At 36.5% G+C, this 18,164-nt stretch overlaps 1 protein-coding gene and 1 long non-coding RNA gene across 2 annotated transcripts; one reads left to right on the top strand and one right to left on the bottom strand.

Moving 5' to 3' along the window:
• Nucleotides 1-281: 281 nt before the first annotated feature.
• On the bottom strand, nucleotides 282-14,079 carry LOC132709643 (uncharacterized). The gene is made up of 5 exons (XR_009620626.2): nucleotides 13,907-14,079; nucleotides 10,188-10,313; nucleotides 4,117-4,226; nucleotides 2,310-2,437; nucleotides 282-741 (listed from the first exon to the last, which is right to left on the bottom strand). It is a non-coding gene; the product is annotated as an uncharacterized LOC132709643 (long non-coding RNA).
• A 1,114-nt stretch (nucleotides 14,080-15,193) lies between these two features.
• On the top strand, nucleotides 15,194-15,624 carry LOC117655274 (huntingtin-interacting protein K-like). Its single transcript, XM_034402584.3, is given in 2 exon segments — nucleotides 15,194-15,458; nucleotides 15,461-15,624. Coding segments are annotated over 2 exon segments (330 nt in total). The 3' UTR covers nucleotides 15,526-15,624.
• Nucleotides 15,625-18,164: the final 2,540 nt, after the last annotated feature.

The following is an 18,164-nucleotide window of genomic DNA, read 5'->3' as shown; positions in this document are numbered from 1 at the left end:
ATCTGTTCATCAAAAACTAAACATTGTAACATTTCTGAAAACATGAAAATGTATAATATATAAAATATATATAAAGTTCTCATCTACCATTGTAGAATGTTAGAATAGTTAATTAAATCTATTTAACTGATTTCAGCAGCATCTGAAATTCCAAAATTACTACTGGTACTAAAAAAAATTTAGGAAGTGACAAGGACATAACTTCCAAAATTTTGCCAAGAAAACTGCAAGGACTTGTCCAGGCAGTCACCAACACACAAATACACGCACACATAGGAATATTGGAAAGTAGGATTATGACTTTAAATATTTTTATTTTCTTGGAATAAAAAGTTCTTACTATTGACAAATCAATCACTAGGAGTCTCAATAAATATTGAGAAGAGAAGAGAAGAGAAGAGAAGAGAAGAGAAGAGAAGAGAAGAGAAGAGAAGAGAAGAGAAGAGAAGAGAAGAGAAGAGTTGGAAGGGACCTTGGAGGTATTCTAGTCCAACCCTCTGATCAGGCAGAAAACCTTATATCATTTCAGATAAATGGTTGTCCAATCTCTTCTTAAAAACTTCCAGTGTTGGAGAATTCACAACTTCTGGAGGCAAGTTGTTCCACTGGTTAATTGTTGTCAGGAAATTTCTTCTTAGTTCTAGGTTGCTTCTCTCCTTGATTAGTTTCCATCCATTGCTTCTTGTCCTGCCCTCAGGTGCTTTGGAGAATAGCTTGACTCCTTCTTCTTTGTGGCAGCCCCTGAGATATCAAAACACTGCTATCATGTCTCCCCTAGTCCTTCTTTTGATTAAGACATACCCAATTCCAGCATTCTTTAAACATTCTTTATATGTTTTAGCCTCCAGTCCCCTAGTCACCTTTGTTGCTCTTCTCTGCACTCTTTCTAGAGTCTACACATCTTTTTTACATTGTGGCGACCAAAACTGGATGCAATATTCCAAGTGTGGCCTTACCAAGGCATTATAAAGTGGTATTAACACTTCACGTGATCTTGATTCTATCCCTCTCTCCATGCAGCTTAGAACTATGTTGGCTTTTTTGGCAGCTGCAGCACACCGCTGGCTCATATTTAAGTGATTGCCTGCTAGGACTCCAAGATTTTTATATTTCTTTTGATGAATCATAGTGATTTGGCAAAATATTTTTAATGCTTATTAGGTGCCTGGCAGTCATAGTTATTCTGGAAATGTAAAAATATCTAGGGCACATTCATTCATGTCATCTTTTATTTTATTTTAATATACATATGTTCATTAGTAGAGTTTTAGAAAGAGCCATATGAAAGTTCTGAAGGTGATTTTGATTTATCATACATGTGATACATCCAAAACAATTACTCTTAAATGGTAAAAAAAGTGCAACTGTGATTTTATATGTGCTCATTCTCTGATTATGGATTCACTCTTTATTAATATTATGAAAGGACTGGTCCCTATTAGTCAGTGTGATCATGATTGAAGGTTCTGTTTAAAATCTGGCCTGGTTTTTATTTGAATTTATAGTGGTCCTTTTTCCCTTTCTACCCTTTTATATCTTTGTTTTTCTTTCCCATTTTTGTATGGCTGAGTAACTTTGGGCTAGTCATATTTCAACCCTAAGCCAAAAGGTCAAAAAATATCTATATAGAGAATTGACTGAATTCCATAACTTTCCCTGAAAAAGGCTTCATTTAAGCTGATGATAATAAGAAAATTATTATTTTATCGATCTGCCAAAGCATACAATGCTGCTTTCACCTTTGGTGTCAAATTTGATACCTAAACTTTTCCAAATCATTTTTCCTTAAGCCTCAGACTGTACATTTAGATGGACTGGAAAGCCAAGCTTTATTGAATTCCCAGACAGCTGTCTTGCATACTGTTTCAGAAAATCCAATCCAAATTAAGAGTGCAATGTATCCCAAGTTCAGAATTCTTGGACAAGGGCTAGCCAAAATACGTTTTTCAACAATAAAAATATAAAAGAAGCTGTTTCCACTCAGTATGAACCCATTTTTTTTCTGGCCATCATCTGATTTATCACTCTTCCATAGTTTAAGGTCCTCCAGAGATTATATGCACAATCCCTCAAACATGTTTAATTATTTTTCAAGACTCTACATTAACCTTTGGGATAAAAACACAAACTATTATCCATCTTCCTTTCCCTCGTCCCTCACGTCCATCACTCTTATTGTTTGCAAGACCAAAGTTTTATTTCCATCCCCTTATTTTTATCTGTCCTTCTGTTCATCTGTCTCATATATATCACCACGGCTGGCCCTGAAATGACAACAGTATAAGAAATATTAGCAGTGAGATATTTACATAAGAATTGTGAAAGCAGCTTGGCTTTTCCATGATCTCTTATGGTGGAAAATTAAGTGGAAATGCTTCTTTCTTAACTCCAAGGCTACCTCAAAATTTTCCTTCTCAGCAGTTTCTCTGTTTTAAACCTGAAAACAAAAGGACAGAGTGAAAAATAGCTGTTTTCCCTGAAATCTGAGTAGTGCCAAACAAAATTATTATTGATTTGGAGGTCTTCAGAAGAAGAGGTGAAGGAAGGAGAAAAAGAGATGAATTCTTCTCCTCCCTCCCAGTGTGTGTGTGTGTGTGTGTGTGTGTGTCACTCATTTAGGCAACTATTATTCCAATTAGCAAACAGCTGGAACATTGCTTATCTGGAAGCAAAATGAAGGGTGTGTCAAGACAATGTGGTTTCATTCTCAGTTGTATGGTAAAGATGTTAAGATGGCAATATTCTACACCAACATCAAATAAGTCATAAAATACAGAATAACAGGGTTGGAAGGGAACTTGGAGGTCTTCTAGTCCAACCCCCTGCTCAAGCAGAAGAGTATACCATTCTGAACAAGTGGCTGCTTACTCTCTTCTTAAAAACCTCCAGTAATGGAGCACCCACAACTTCTGAAAGTAAGCCCTTCCACTGGTTAATTGTTCTCAGTTAGAAAATTTCTCCTTAGTTCTAGGTTGCTTCTCTCCTTGATTAGTTACCATCCATTGTTTCTAGTCTTGACTTCTGCTGCTTTGGAAAATATATTTTGCCTTAGCCTGAACCTCACCTCTGTGCTTTCTAAACAATGTTTATGGCTTAGCATGTTTTGTGAAGCCAACCAATGGCAGTTTATTTCATAAACAATATTAAGCAAATATTAAACTAAAAAATTGTACAAAGTTGCTATTTGTATGACACTGAAGAGAAGGAAATGCATCATAAATAAAAGACAAAAGAGATGGCCATCTTACATAAAATATACAGAGGCTAATTTCCATCTATTGATCAATGTTGGTGAGCCTATAGACACTTTATGTTCCTGACAACTTATAACTGAAATTGTGGACTTAATTAGTCATAAATCAAGTGGGAAACATTTTGACCAAGTAAACTTCTTTCTTGTTGAATATGGTGTCCAGGCACTCATTAAAGTTAGGCAAACTCAAGTCTACTGCTATTGTTCCTTTGTTTCTTTAAAGATCCAGTTTGGACTGATCTTGAAAAAAAATGCATTTTCTCCATTCATAGAAAGACTGCTGCTTACACAGAAATTCAAAAAAAAAAAATCAGCATTGTAATCCCCTTGTAATGATGTCATGTGATTAGGAGTTGCCTTCCATCTGGAAAATCTCCAGTGATCCATAACCACTTCCAGCATAGAATTTGAGATCCCATCTCTAATAGTAAGTGATGTCTCTTTTTAAAACCAACCTGATGGAAATTCTTGTTGGAGAAACAAATATACTTTGCCACTCCTTGCTTTATCCTGTTGTTCTTCTGCTCCCTTACATAAAATGCTAAAACGTTTGATGGAGGAAGCAAGAAAATAGCTAATCTAGTCTCGGTTTTTTATATAAAATATCCCAAAAGGCAACTGGACTTTCCTGGGGTTCTTTCCTTGAAAACATTTTACTTTTCATCCAAGAAGTTTCTTTAGTTCTGACTGAATGGTGGGGAATGGAAGGATTTATATTCCCTAGCAGTCATCTAGTCATTAGCACTCTGAAAAACCAAGGCTAACTCTCTGAGAATTGTTGAGGCCACTAGGGGGTTTATCTGTACACTCCAGGTTATCTGAATGGGTGTGGAATCTTCTTGGGACTGCCTTTTGAAAAGTACCTTTGGGACAACCATGATCTAGATGATTGAGAATCTCCATAAAATGCCATATTTTCTTCAAGTTAGATTTTCGGTGGTGTCCTGGCTCCATGCTCCAAAGGTTGAAAGTTCTAATACAAAATAATAATAATAATAATAATAATAATAATAATAATAATAATAATAATAATAATAATAATGAGGAGGAGGAGGAGGAGGAGGAGGAGGAGGAGGAGGAGGAGGAGGAGGAAGAGGAAGGGGAGGAGGAGGAGGAGGAGGAGGAAGAAAAAGAAAAAGAAAAAGAAAAAGAAAAAGAAGAAGAAGAAGAAGAAGAAGAAGAAGAAGAAGAAGAAGAAGAAGAAGAAGAAGAAGAAGAAGATAGAAAAGAATTGATTGCATCACAATCCTTTTGTTAAACTATTTTAGCAATTAAATTGAGATAAGATTATTTTAACAGACAGATTAACAGAGTTGGAAGGGATCTTATAGGTCATCTAGTCCAACCCCCTGCTCAAGCAGGAAACCCTACACCATTTCTGACAAATGGCAGTCCAATCTCCTCTTGAAAGTCTCAAGTGATGAAGCTCCCATAACTTCCGAAGGCAAAGCTGTTCCATTGGTTAATTGTTCTCACTGTCAGAAAGTTCTCCTCATTTCTAGGTTGAATCTCTCCTTGGTCAGTTCCCATCCATTATTCCTTAACTGGCCTTCAGGTGCTTTGGAAAACAGCTTGACCTCCTCCTCTCTGTGGCAGCCCCTCAAATATTGGAATACTGCTAACATGGTCCTTCTCTTCACTAGACTAGCCATGCCCAGTTCATGTAACCATTCTTCATTTATCATAAACAAACCATTTATCATGGTTCAGTTGGTTAAATACTATGAAGAATGGTTAAAGAGTTGGGTAACTTTATCCTTAAAAAGAGAAGGCTAAAGGGAGACATGACAGAAGTCTTTAAATATTTAAAAGGTCAATAGTGGGAAGAGAGCAACATTGATCAACATATAGGGTTTCCTGTTTGGCAGGGGATTGGACTAGAAGACTTCCAATGTCCCTGTTGATAATCTCTGTTATTCTGTTAGATCTGGGTACAAATTGGCCAAGATTCTGAAAACTATTGAGAATTGATAAGAGTTACTTCTAGCATCCTCTGCCAACCACTGGTATTATATAATTTCACTCCTGAGAACTTGGAGATAAAGAAGTCCTTTCCGCAAATAAATGTTTGCCACAATCTACTCTGACAGAAAGGCTGTTTCCAGACTCAAGAGTTCTTGGCAAATAGAACCAATCTCTTGCTGATTAAATCAAAGACAGGAATATTTATTGATGAGTGGGTTTATTTGGAAGTAAATATCATAGTTTACTACTTTAAGGAAGGGGATGCAGTGGCTCAGTGGCTAAGATGCTGAGCTTGTTGATTGAAAGGTCGGCAGTTCAGCAGTTCAAATCCCTAGTGCCGCGTAATGGGGTGAGCTCCCGTTACTTGTCCCAACTTCTGCCAACCTAGCAATTCGAAAGTATATAAAAAATGCAAGTAGAAAAATACGGACCATCTTTGGTGGGAACGACTAGCACATATGTGCGAGGGGAACTGTTACCTTTACCTTTTACTTTCAGGAGAATGGACAATTGACTTCAGAGTATTTTGTTATCAATGGCAGATCTACTAACTTGGTCAGTGTATTCCATACACCAAGGTTTCAAGTTTCTAAAATTCTGCTGGGCAAAAATGAGGTAGGGGAGACATTGTAGGGGGGGATTTTCCCCTCTCCACAGCAATCCTGTCATTTATTTGTTTTTCTTTCTTCTCCACTTAAATCCAATGCAACTTTGGGATTCAGTGCCAGCTTGAGGAAGACAACTGGAAGAATTTGAAAGACTCTGGATGCGCTGAAGTCTTTCCATGCACACAGGTCGATCTGCAGACTATTTCTTTTTGACTCTCTGCAATGTCAGTCTTGCTAATTTATCAGAAAGAAATACAGAATGATGATAGTGACATAGGGTTTCCAGTGTTGGATATCCTGCTCTGAAATCTGATGAATTCTAACAATTTATGAATCTACAAATCTACTACAGGTTTTGGAGCTGAAGGGGGGGAGCTCTCTGAGAGAAGGCCATCTACAAGGACCCCATCTTTTTGTATGATGACTCCCTTCTGTTGGACAGTTTTCCTTCTGATTTGAGCTAGGCAAATACACACACACACACACACACTTCCAAGTATTGTAATAATATTCAATAACATATGCAGTAGAAGCCATAAGTGGAGCACAACATGTTAGGGAAGTTAAACAAACAAAATCAACAACCTCAGAAGGGTTTCCAGGAAACCTTTTGGACCATGTAGTATTTCCAGATCTATTTCAGGGAAGGATTGGCAGAATCTGGAGAGAGAGTTAAAAGGGGGATCAGCCTACAATCCCTATGTAGCCACAAGCAAACTAAATTCAATCTCCATTGAATTCCTTTGATTCTTATCTAATTCCAAGCAGCTGCTAACCATTAGTTGAGAATACTAACGTCAGGTCTAACATAAATGTTCAAATAAATTGATTTATTGCTAGTCATGCTTATGCACAGGAATATTCTTAACTAATGGTTAGCAATCAATTAGGCTCAAATCAAATTATTTGAACAACGTCAGTCCTTCTATAATTATCTTTTCCACCTACCCATGTCAAAGCTCTCAGGAGAACCTGTTAGTAATACCTCAGTTTTGTGACATAAAGACAAACTCCTCTGTAAAATTCAAGTAACCCCAACCTTATTAGATGATGGGAAATGATTAAAAACAGGTCTGTTTAAGTGAGTTTTTGATGTTCAAACATAAATATCTTGTTACTTATTTCTTATCATTTTTATTGGTTCTTGTTACAACTTATATTTTGGGTGTAAATTTGAGACATTTAATCTTTGGCTGTTTACTTTGATTTACTGCACCACAGATAAATTGTCGACTGCAATCCACTGAGAACTGATAGATAGAAATGGAGAGAAATTTAAGAAATCAAGAAATCAAACCACCCAATCCCCTGAGATAATCAAAACATTTTGGGACTACCATGCATAGTCCAGCAACCTTTAAAATAAAGTTGTTAATCATCCAGAGAAGAAATCAGCAAGTGGCCCACATAATGCCTGGAAATAAATCTTGCAGGATAAAGAACCTAAATATTACAACTATTAATTTTGGAAGAGTAAACTATGATTTCTGGCCTAATAAAATAAACAAATCCTAGACATTCAGGACTTGCAATGGCCAGCCTTTGGTTATACCACAAATCAAATTTTAAAGAAAATGGTTCATTGGTTGGGGGGTGGGGGTTTCTGTCATTGATACAGATTCTTTCTAGCTAGGGTTGAAACCTAATGTCAAAAACTACATTTTCCCAGTTTGAGAAAACCAACCACCTGTTTTTAGCCCCTGCCAAATGATGCAACGTTTAAAAGTATCTCATCCCTACAGACCAAATATTATACTGTGTTTTTCTATCACACCGTTGACAGCAGACCTTCTTTTGCTGTTGCTTAGCAGCTGTAAAACATAACAGGGTTAGAAATGGATGATACTGTGGCCAGCAAATCTGTCATGTTAATTACAGGAATGAAATCAGGCTAAAGTTTTCAGAGTCCCTGGTCTACAATGTATTGCCTCTAGAGATGTTCTCTACATGAAAGATTGAACTGTGGATTCCTTGGCTTGGTTGAAATGAACGTGAAGCTTTCATATATATATAAAAGAGGGGTGTGTGAATACAGTGATTATGAAAAACTGTATCTCTAATTGACTGAATATAAGAGCCTAGAAAGAATTGTAGACTTAGAAGAGAGGAAACTATTTAAAAAGTATGGGGAACATAGCAGTCTCTGCCTCAGACTGCTCATATTTTAAAAGACCATCTGATCTTTTATTATAAGTCCATGTTTTCTCTTCTTTCACATATTAGAGTGGTAAGCCGTGAAATGTAAAAACGAATGAAATTTTTCATGTTGGTGTAAAAATTATCACAGGGGAAATAAATTGAAAGCTAGACATGCTGTGCTTCAAATAACAGTTCTTTGCACATTTGCCTCCTTGAGTGTTAATAGTGCTTACTTTAAGTTGTCTACATTTTCTAATTCTGCTGTAGAGACAACAGTAGCAGCATAGTTTGTGGCTGATCTGACCGCACCTAGATACCCTTGACTGATCACCAAAAGTCCAAAAGAAGAATCTGACTGGCAAAAAATTTAGAAGGGACCCAGTTAAGAAATCACAAAGTTACACAGAAAAGCAGAAAATCAAAATCCCCAAATAAAAATCATAGGGGAAGGCAACTACCAACTACTTTCACATATATCCATGCAATTTATATGTACATGTACATGTACATGTATATGTAAGTACACAGGTATAGTATAGGTGATACCAGGCTCAATAGTAGTAATTGGGTGAGAGGGATCTTGGAATCCTAGTGGACAATCACTTAAATATGAGCCAACAGTATGCTGCAGCTGCCAAAAAAGCCAATGCAATCTTAGGCTTTAAGAGAAGGATAGAATCAAGAACATATGAAGTATTAGCATTGCTTTATAAAGCCTTGGTAAGGCCACACCTGGAATATTGCATTCAGTTTTGGTCACCACAATATAAAAAAGATATAGAGACTCTGGAAAGAGTGTAGAGAAGAGCAACAAAGATGAGTAGGGGACTGGAGGCTAAAATATATGAACAATGTTTGCAGGAATTGAATATGTCTAATCTAGTGAAAAGAAGATTAGTGGTGACATGATAGCAGTGTTCCAATATTTAAGGGCTGCCAAAAAGAAGAGGGGGTCAACCTATTTTCCAAAGTACCAGAAGGCAAGACAAGAAAAAATGGATGGAAACTAATCAAGGAGAGAAGCAACCTGGAATTAAGGAGAAATTTCTTAATGAGAACAATTAATCAGTGAAGGCTTGCCTTCAGAAAATGTGGATGCTCCATCACTTGGAGGCTTTTAAGAAGAGATTGGACAACCACTAATCTGAAATGGTATAGGATTTCCTTCTTGAACAGGAGCTAGACTAGAAGACCTTCAAAGTCCCTTCCAATTCTGTTATTCTATTAATCACAAACAGTCAATTTTATCTTGAAAGAGCCATTATGTTTACATACAATCAGTATAAATTAAATTCAGGAGGAGGAAGAGGAGACAATTACTTGCTAAAAAATAAAATCTTGTTAACCATGTCAAATGCACCATCATAACAAAAGGAGTACATAGCACATGCAGTATTACAATTTCACAAGAATCAATTCACATACCAGTTGATCCATACTAGTGGTTTCCACATATCAGAACTTTTGGAATGAGACTGGAGTTGATTTATTTATTGCAAATATTTATTGTATTTATTGCAAAGATATGCCAAGATTTCTCCAATAGTTCAAAATAGTGCACATGAACCCCAGTAATTTATCCACACCACAATCTTGCAGAGTAGCTTAGATCCTAAACTATCAGGATCATCCCCAATGTATTTCTTTAAATCTGGCTGAGGTTTAAACCTAATTTCCCACCAATCCTTGCCTTGTGAAAGCCACAGAATCCTTTTGTGATCTAAGAATAATAACAGTGATCTGTCTTTTGCATGGGTGCAAACTTTAATAAGTAACTCTTTCAGATGAGCCCTGTACAGATGAAAAAGCTTGGCCTAACTAGTAAGTTTGTTCCTGCAATCACCTGTTATTTAATGTATTTTTGATGCTTCTTTGATGGGGGCTATTTTTTGTATTTTAATTTGTAGGCTTCATAAAATAATCTATGTGAGACGGGCAGCTAAATAAATCAAATAAAACAAATCCCTGAGAGACTTCTGTTCACTGTGCACCAAGGAAAACTACCATGGGAAGAATAAATCTTGGAAAATACATTTTTTGTTGGCAGTCAGTGAGGGCAAAGTTGAATAATACTAAGATTTCATTCTGTTTCCGTCAGAGTTTTTCTACCAAGCATTGTCTATTGTGGTGACGTCTTACCAGGCAGACTTCCTGCTGAAGAAAACTTATTATTTAACTGGATCACCTTCCCCAGTCCCCTCATTAGCTTTATTTTTTCTTACCTCTTGGCAGCAAACATCCACAATTCTAAGTGATGTTTCTTTCTTTTTTTCTTTCCTACAGTTAATTCCTTCTGAACACTTTGGCAAATTAGCCCTTGGAAGTACCCTGAGAAAACAAGGGATCTCCTGAAAGGATTTAGAAGACAAAAGCACCTTAGATTATTTTTCTCTTTCAAACAATCCCAGTTTTTATTTTAGTTCTGTCTTGTCCATGGCTCAGGAAACAGGTTTGGTTTTTTTTTTCAATTCCTACCTGCTTAGAGCTTGTAATAAACTCAAGAGAAAATTAAAGTAAACAGGAGGTTGTTTCATTTTGTTTTTTTAGGATGGGAAAGTTGTGTTCCAGAATTAATCATTAAGAAAATACTTTACAAATAGATGTGTTTTAAAATCACAGGCACCCCCAAACTTGCAACCAGTTACTGAACTGAGACCTGTAGCAGAGTTAACTTATTACAGCACAGATCAATTACTAAGTCCACAAATCCAACATACTTAGTAGAGCATGACTATGTTTAGAGCCAACTAAAATAGCCCAAGAGTGTGCAAGCACTTGAATTCTTCAGACTCTTTATCCAGCAAAATATTATAAAAAACAGAAGAAAGTTTAAGAGGCAAGAAAATCCAAAATGTTGGTTATGATAAAACAGAAACAGGTCTCAGCAGGTGGCAGTACCTGGCTAATTTTGTTTCTTAGGGTTTGGGAGATAAGCAGGATTAGACTTGGTTAGGACTTGGATGGGAGACTACAAGGTAACAGTAAAGCTGTAGGCTACACAAGGAAATCCAAAGAACACTCCAGAAAAAAAGTAGTTGTAAAGTTCTTCCAAATTGTCACCCAGAAAAATACATGGACACATCCATGAAATCAGCAGTGTTAATCAGAACCTGAAGGAGATTTTCTAAGCAGAAGAATGGAGGGACAAAATATGAGGCAAAACTGAAACCACATCAGTATTATGTGGATGTCGTGTAACTAATGAATAAATAAAATATGAATTTCACTCATTAAATATGAAAGGTGGCAGCACTTATGATTTCATGATGCATGCTCTGCCTTTCTGCTTTTAGGAAAACATTGTTCCAGGGTCAGTTACTCTCTCTCAGCCCTAGGAAAGAGGGCAAATGACAAACCACCTTTTAAATTTTTTGGCAAGAAAACTGCAGGGATTATTCCAAGCAGTTGCCAGGAGTCAACAATGACTCAAAGGCAACCAAAAAAAAAAAAGTTATTTTAAGTAAGCAAACCATTGATCTTTAGGGAATGGGATTTTTTTTATTTTTATTGCTTTTTCCTTTTGCAGCTACTGGTTTCAATTTCTTAATTATGCACATATAAAATCATTTTTTCTCCCAGCAAGAATGCCAGATAATGAGCTGAGTCCTGATGCAGTAATAAGAGCACTACCTTCCCAGATACTTATTTATAATGAAACCAGGACACCCAAACAAGAAGGTTCACAATAACAGTTTTCAAGTATAAACTTTCCTCCTTTCCTCTACTTTTCTTCCTGTCCTGGTTAACAATTACTGTATTTACTAGCAAAGCTGCCCTGAAGCAGAACAAGCATGAAACAAGCAATGAAGACATAGCTTTCCAGTTAATAATTAAGTTGCAGTAAGTTTTCATGCTCTTTTACAGGCATACTTTGCTTTTCCACCAAGAATATAGATAAGTAGGTGGCTAAAGTAGGGAGACTGCCAAACAGACAGGCAGAGAGATCTTCAAGAGCTTAAGAGCAGGAAGGATGGAGTTGTCTTCAAGCAACGTAACATTACAGAAATCCACTCTATATGTAATTGGAGTTAATTGTTTTTGTTGTCATTTAATCCTGGTTAAGCTTTTCATGACAGCCTTGAAAAGTTGACCTACAATTTCTGCAAAACTTTGCTTCATTATTGTAAAAGTGTAAGAACAGCTAAGCCAGTTCATATAAAAAGACTATCTAGATCATCCACCTCTTTCTTCAGCAAACAATCAAATGTTTCCAGGAAATGCACGACTAAAATAGAAAAAGTAATAGCTTCTTCTGCTTGTATCTTCCTGATATCTTACTATTACCCTTCCTACTATTAAGTTAACATGCCATCTGTGGTCATAGATATTACAGCCTTCCATTGATGTAGATTATACTTCCCCAACTTGGTGCGTTCCATGCCTTTAGAGATTATAACTCCTATTCCAGGCTGAGAACGTATCTCAAAAGCACCAGGTTTAGGAGAGAAGATCTGTCATTTATATACCTGCAACAACATGAGTGACTGGGACTAAGGGTTACCTTGGCCTCTGGACCAGTATGCTGAGGACTATTCAGACAATTTATGACCACAATTGAGCCTAACATTTATATTGTTAAGTGAAATATTTGTTAAATGAGTTTTGCCCCATTTTACAACTTTTCTTGCCACAGTTGTTAAGTGAATTATTGTAGTTGTTAAATTAATAACATGGCTGTTAAATGAATTTGGTTTCCCCATTGATTTTGCTTGTCAAAAAGATTGCAAAAGGGGTTTACATAAACCCGGGACACCGCAACCGTCATAAATATGAGTCAGTTGCCAAGCGTCTGAATTTTGATCACATGACCATGGGGCTGCTGCAATGGTCATAAGTGCGAAAGTCAGTTTTTTCAGTGCTGTTATAACTTCGAAGGCACTAATGAACTGTTCTAAATCAAGGACTAACTGTACTCCAAAACATGGATAGGGGCATAAATTTGGATTGGATAGGATTTAATCTCAACTGAACTGAAAGTTAATTCAATGAAGTTCATATGAATGGTTGGCATGGTATATTGTTGTTGCCTTCTATTACTTCAGAAATTACCATAGGAATTGTTGAAGGGGAAGAGAATGTCCCCAAGGCTGTACATATGGGCCAGGAGTTTGAGGATACGCATTTTTGACAGAGTCCAAATGTTTATAAACTATTTCTAAAGTTCTAAATCATAAAAACCAGTTATGTAATGGGTATATTGATTTATGAACCGATTTGCTTATTAAAAATAGAAGTGCTTTTGAGAAAACTACCATGGGGGCACTAAGGAAAGAACCTTTTCCTAAATCACTCTATGATTTGCAAAAAAAAAAAAAACCCATTACATAAAAAAAATTTATATTACAAGATTTCTCTAAATTCACCTTTTAAATTATTTTAAATGAACACGATAATTTTTTAAAATGGTGTCTTTTTGTTAGATTTGGTAATATTTTGCAGAAAAAACAAAACAAAACCCAAGAAGAGCAATAAATGAATTTTATTGAATAAGAGAATGAATAAAAACATTCATTATGATTCTGCTGCAACATTTATCAGCAGAAAACATGAGGCTCACCTAAACAATCTTAACATGCCTGTTTACATTTATCAAGGAACACAGCCTTCCATCAACCAGATTATAGAGCATGGGAGAGGACACTGGGCCAAGGCATCAAGTGGAAATCTGAACCATCAATTATAACAAGTGAGAGTACAACATCTTCACAATCCCTTGTATTTCTAAGGAACTCCTGATTCATCCCTTTATTTGCATTGGTAGTAGGACCAGACCTGAAGCAGAAGTCAAATCCAGATCCCAAATTAAGGGATGGACATTTCAGCCCAGTCTTCCCACTGGTGGCTCTTGTTGTTTATCACTGTTCCCCTCCCTAGAGCTTAGATCTGGTGTTCTAAGACTCCTATTGCCTGAGATGATTAATTGACGAGCATTAGACCTCACCACTTTTGAAGAGGTTTCTGTGTAATTGCTAGCATCATTCTTCCCAATTCTTATCAATTAAATATGCCAGGCTTGGGTATCCAGGATGGTGAGAATGGAAATTCAACACACCTGCAGAGCACAAGGTTGGAAAAACCTGTTCTACAAAATTCATAGTGTTTCTTAAGTTGTATTCTGTGGAAGGATAAACCATTATTTCTATATTGTCATTGCATTAATGGAACTCATGAATAAGATAAAAGCATGAAGACAAAACAGAAACACAAAGATTACATTTTTTCTCAATTTCAAAAGGCAGCTGCTAATTGCTTGAAAGGGTTGTTAGTACAATTGAAAGAGAAATTTTGTCTCAAATCAAGACCCAAAGGACATTTTCTCGTGTGTTTTGAATACATGGTATTTCACTGGCCACATGAAGTAGTTTATCCATGAAGTAATTACTCTGATGGAACTTTGATCAGACATCTCAGGAAAAATTATTAAAACATTTTGGGATGAAAGTTCAGAGACAACACAAGCTTTTTAAGTGAAAAGGATGTTTTTAGCATTCATTTTAATCAAGAACAACTACAGGCAATCTTCAACTTACAACTGTAATTAAGCCCAAAATTTATGTTGCTAAGGAAGACAATAGTTAATTGAGCTTTGATCCATTTTATGTCCTTTCTCACTACATTTGTTAAGTTAGTAACATGTTTGTTAAGTGAATCTGGCTTCCCTATTGACTTCCCTTAATCAGGTCTCAAAAGGTCATCACATGGCCCTGGGACCCTACAACTGTCATAAATATATGTCAGTTACCAAGTGTCCAAATTTTGATCATGTGACCATGGGGGTGCCACAATGGTCATAACGTGTGGAAAAACAGTCACAAGTCACTTTTTTCAGTGCTGTTGTAACTTAGAACGGTCATTAAACAAATGGTTATAAATCAAGGATTATCTGTATTGAAATAGCTGAAAGTTTCCCAACTCTTAGAATTTTTTTAAAAAATCTCATTCCTATCCCAACTCATATATCCCATTAAGATTTATAAATGCAGTGCTAAATGTGAGAGAAAATAAAATAAACTTTCTTCTTTGTTCCTTGGTGTGCGTTTTTTTTTTCTTTTGTTATCCTCTTTTTTTAAAAAAAAGATATCTCGTGGTAAACTTCAGAAGTTTAACATACACTCTACCAGAGCAGATCCAAATCAAAACTGATAAGGCTTCTAGTTAAAATTGCAAAATTCATCAGTCATGAGAATCATAAAACTTCATATAGTAGACTGCAGGGGCCGGCAGGGCAATGGCGGCCGAGGGAGACGTGGAGCTGGAGCCGGAGGCCGAGCCCAACGGCTCCGCGGTCAGCGGGGATGGCGCCAGGGGGCGCCCAGCCGAGAAGCCACAAAAACATGACAGCGGCGCAGCGGATCTGGAGCGCGTGACCGACTACACGGAGAAGGAAATCCAGAGCTCCAACCTGGAAACAACCATGTCAGTGATAGGGGACCGAAGATCTAGAGAGCAGAAAGCAAAGCAGGAGCGAGAAAAAGAGCTGGCAAAAGTCACCATCAAGAACGCAGCTTACGAGAACACATGGGCAATGTGGTGGATGCACTAATCACTCTTACCAATTGAGAACTCTGTGCTGGGTGTATTTCTGTGGAGAAAGTAAAAAATATGCCTTTGGAGGGCAGGTTAGGCACTGCATGACAAATTTTCAAGTTATTAAATAAAAGTGTGATTTTTCTTTAAAAAAAAGCTTCATATAGTGTTTGGGAAATTTTCAGTTATGGTTAGGTTAGATCGATGTTTTACAACCTGGCAACCTGAACATGTCTGGATTTCAGCTCCCAGTATTCTTCATGTTGTCTGGGGAATTACTGGGACCATTGAAGCCCTTCCATCTTCAGGCTAGTTAGCAAGGTTGAAAAACCCTGGGATAGTTGAACAAACTAACTTGTTTCTACTTATGTTTCCATACATTGTTGACCCATTTTTTTTCTTGTGCTACAAGCAAAGTGTAGTGTATCAGATCTTCTAAACAGTGTTCCAATATTTGAGGGGCTGCCACAGAGAGGAAGGGGTCAAGCTATTTTCCAAGACACCCAAAGGCCAGACAAGGAATAATAGATGGAAACTGATCAAGGAGAGATTCAACCAAGAAATAAGAAGAAATTTTCTGACAGTGAGAGCAATCAACCAATGGAACAGCTTTGCCTTCTGAAATTGTGGGAGCTTCATCACTGGAGGCTTTCAAGAAGAGATTGGACTAGATAACCTACATCAGAAATGGTGTAGGGTCTCCTGCTTGGGCAGGTGGTTGGACTAGATAACCTACAAGGTCCCTTCCAACTCTGTTAATCTGTTAATCAGTTGCTTCTTTTCCCCAGATTAGGACCTTATCATTATTCCTTGCAAATAAAAAGCCAAGCTTACTTACTTGCCCTGACCTAAAAGGATGCTGCAGAGACCACAGCACTAAATTCACCTTTCTCCTATATACTGTATACAGAATGTGTGTAGAAATGTCACCTCAACTACCTCAATCTTCAGGAATTCAGTAAAATTGTGAAATGTGCAAATAAATAAATATTTCATAAAAGCAAGTGACAATAGTAACTAAGTGTTCAAGATGAACCATTCAAGAGATACCAGAGAATACCTTAAAATGTAAACTAATGTAGAAATATTTGCTTAGTTGATCATAGTCCACTTCAGCAGATGGCTGTTGGAAAGTCATTGTAGATATGTTACACATACAAGCAGCTGTTGTGGAGGAAAAGGAAGGATGAGGGAGTAGTGATATGAATTTTCTGTACCTTAGCCAAGAAAACTGATGTAAATGTTCACTAGTTCGCCTCCTTTTTAAGGAAATATTTATGTTCTCTGATAGGACATTCCTAACTTCTCATTGTATAGGAGGGAAAAATAGTTCAGCAGTTCTGTCTTTTCTCAAGTGTGATATACAACTATTATGACCTTGTTCCTGTCTAGAAAATAATTAGATGCCCAACATATTTAAAAATATTTACCTTTTTAAAAGCTCAGACAGCATTTTCTCACCCTTTGAAAATATTTTGATAACTCAAGAATGGATGAAATTAGTTGTTGTTGTTTTTTTAAAAAAAAAAAACCAAACACAAATTGCATGAGTATCCTGTGTTGAATCTATCAGTGAATTTATAGAGGTGAGGTAAAATATTAAAATACACAAAAAAATACACTATATTCCTTTTTTTCTGGAAAAAAAAAAGAAACTACATTTTCATATTGCTTTCTCTATAAATTGGCTATAAGAAACGACACTTTAAATTCCTGTAACAAGAGGTTTGTTTTCAATGACAAATATTTTTCCAGATCATTTATTTTTTCTTTAGATTTATATCCCAACTTTTATTCAAGGTGGCCTCTATGGTGTTCTCTTCAGGCAGGTTTCCTCACAGGTTGGATGTAGCTGAAAAATTAATCAGCGTAGTAATGTGGTATCATTAGCCTTTGAGTGAATTCCACAATTAATGGCAAACACTGGTAGGGTTTGAAAAAACATCTAAAAAAAGAACATCATATCAAATTTACAGTTTGATTAGCCGAAGAGTAATGCTATCAATCAAACAGCACAATTATCCAAGACTTTGATCAGTGCTTTAGTGTTTTATTTAAGTGGCATAGTTTTCATCATACACAAACACATATCAGTATTTGTAAGATTAATGTGATTTTTCTAACAGAGAGTGGAGAGAGAGAGGATTTATATATGTAGAAGAGCAAGAAGATAATTCTAAGAAAGGTAGCCTTAGATGTTCTATTTTTGTCTTATTTTGATTCTTACAATGGCACTTTGAGTCATGAAAACTTATTAAGAAAAATGATTATTGGGAGACATTTAAATTACTGCATTTTCAAGAATTTTGAAATTTGAGAGATATGCAAACTTCATCTCAAAGTTGTATAACAAGTTTACCTAATTGGATATTGCATGTACAGGATGACCTTACGTCCTAGAATACATAGCCAACATGGAATGGAAGTCTAATGCAGAATTGGTGATCATCACTTTTAGTTCTTCAAGGCCAACAGTCATCCAGATATACCATCTCCAAATCAAAATAAAATGGGCAGTGGGTAGACACAAATATGGAATGTTTGGACAAAATATAAGAGATTTATTCCCATCATTTGGCCTCAGTTCTTCATGTGTACCTACGAGACCGTCTTTTGCCACCAATAGCCTCCCACCGACCAGTTCGTTCTCACAGGGAGGAACTACTCAGGGT

The sequence above is a fragment of the Pantherophis guttatus genome, chromosome 4 (genome assembly GCF_059756535.1).
Source record: "Pantherophis guttatus breed Tessera chromosome 4, ASM5975653v1, whole genome shotgun sequence".
Lineage (NCBI taxonomy): Eukaryota > Metazoa > Chordata > Lepidosauria > Squamata > Colubridae > Pantherophis > Pantherophis guttatus.
The sequence above is the reverse complement of the archived record's forward strand: the minus strand, read 5'-3'. Positions and strand labels throughout refer to the sequence as shown.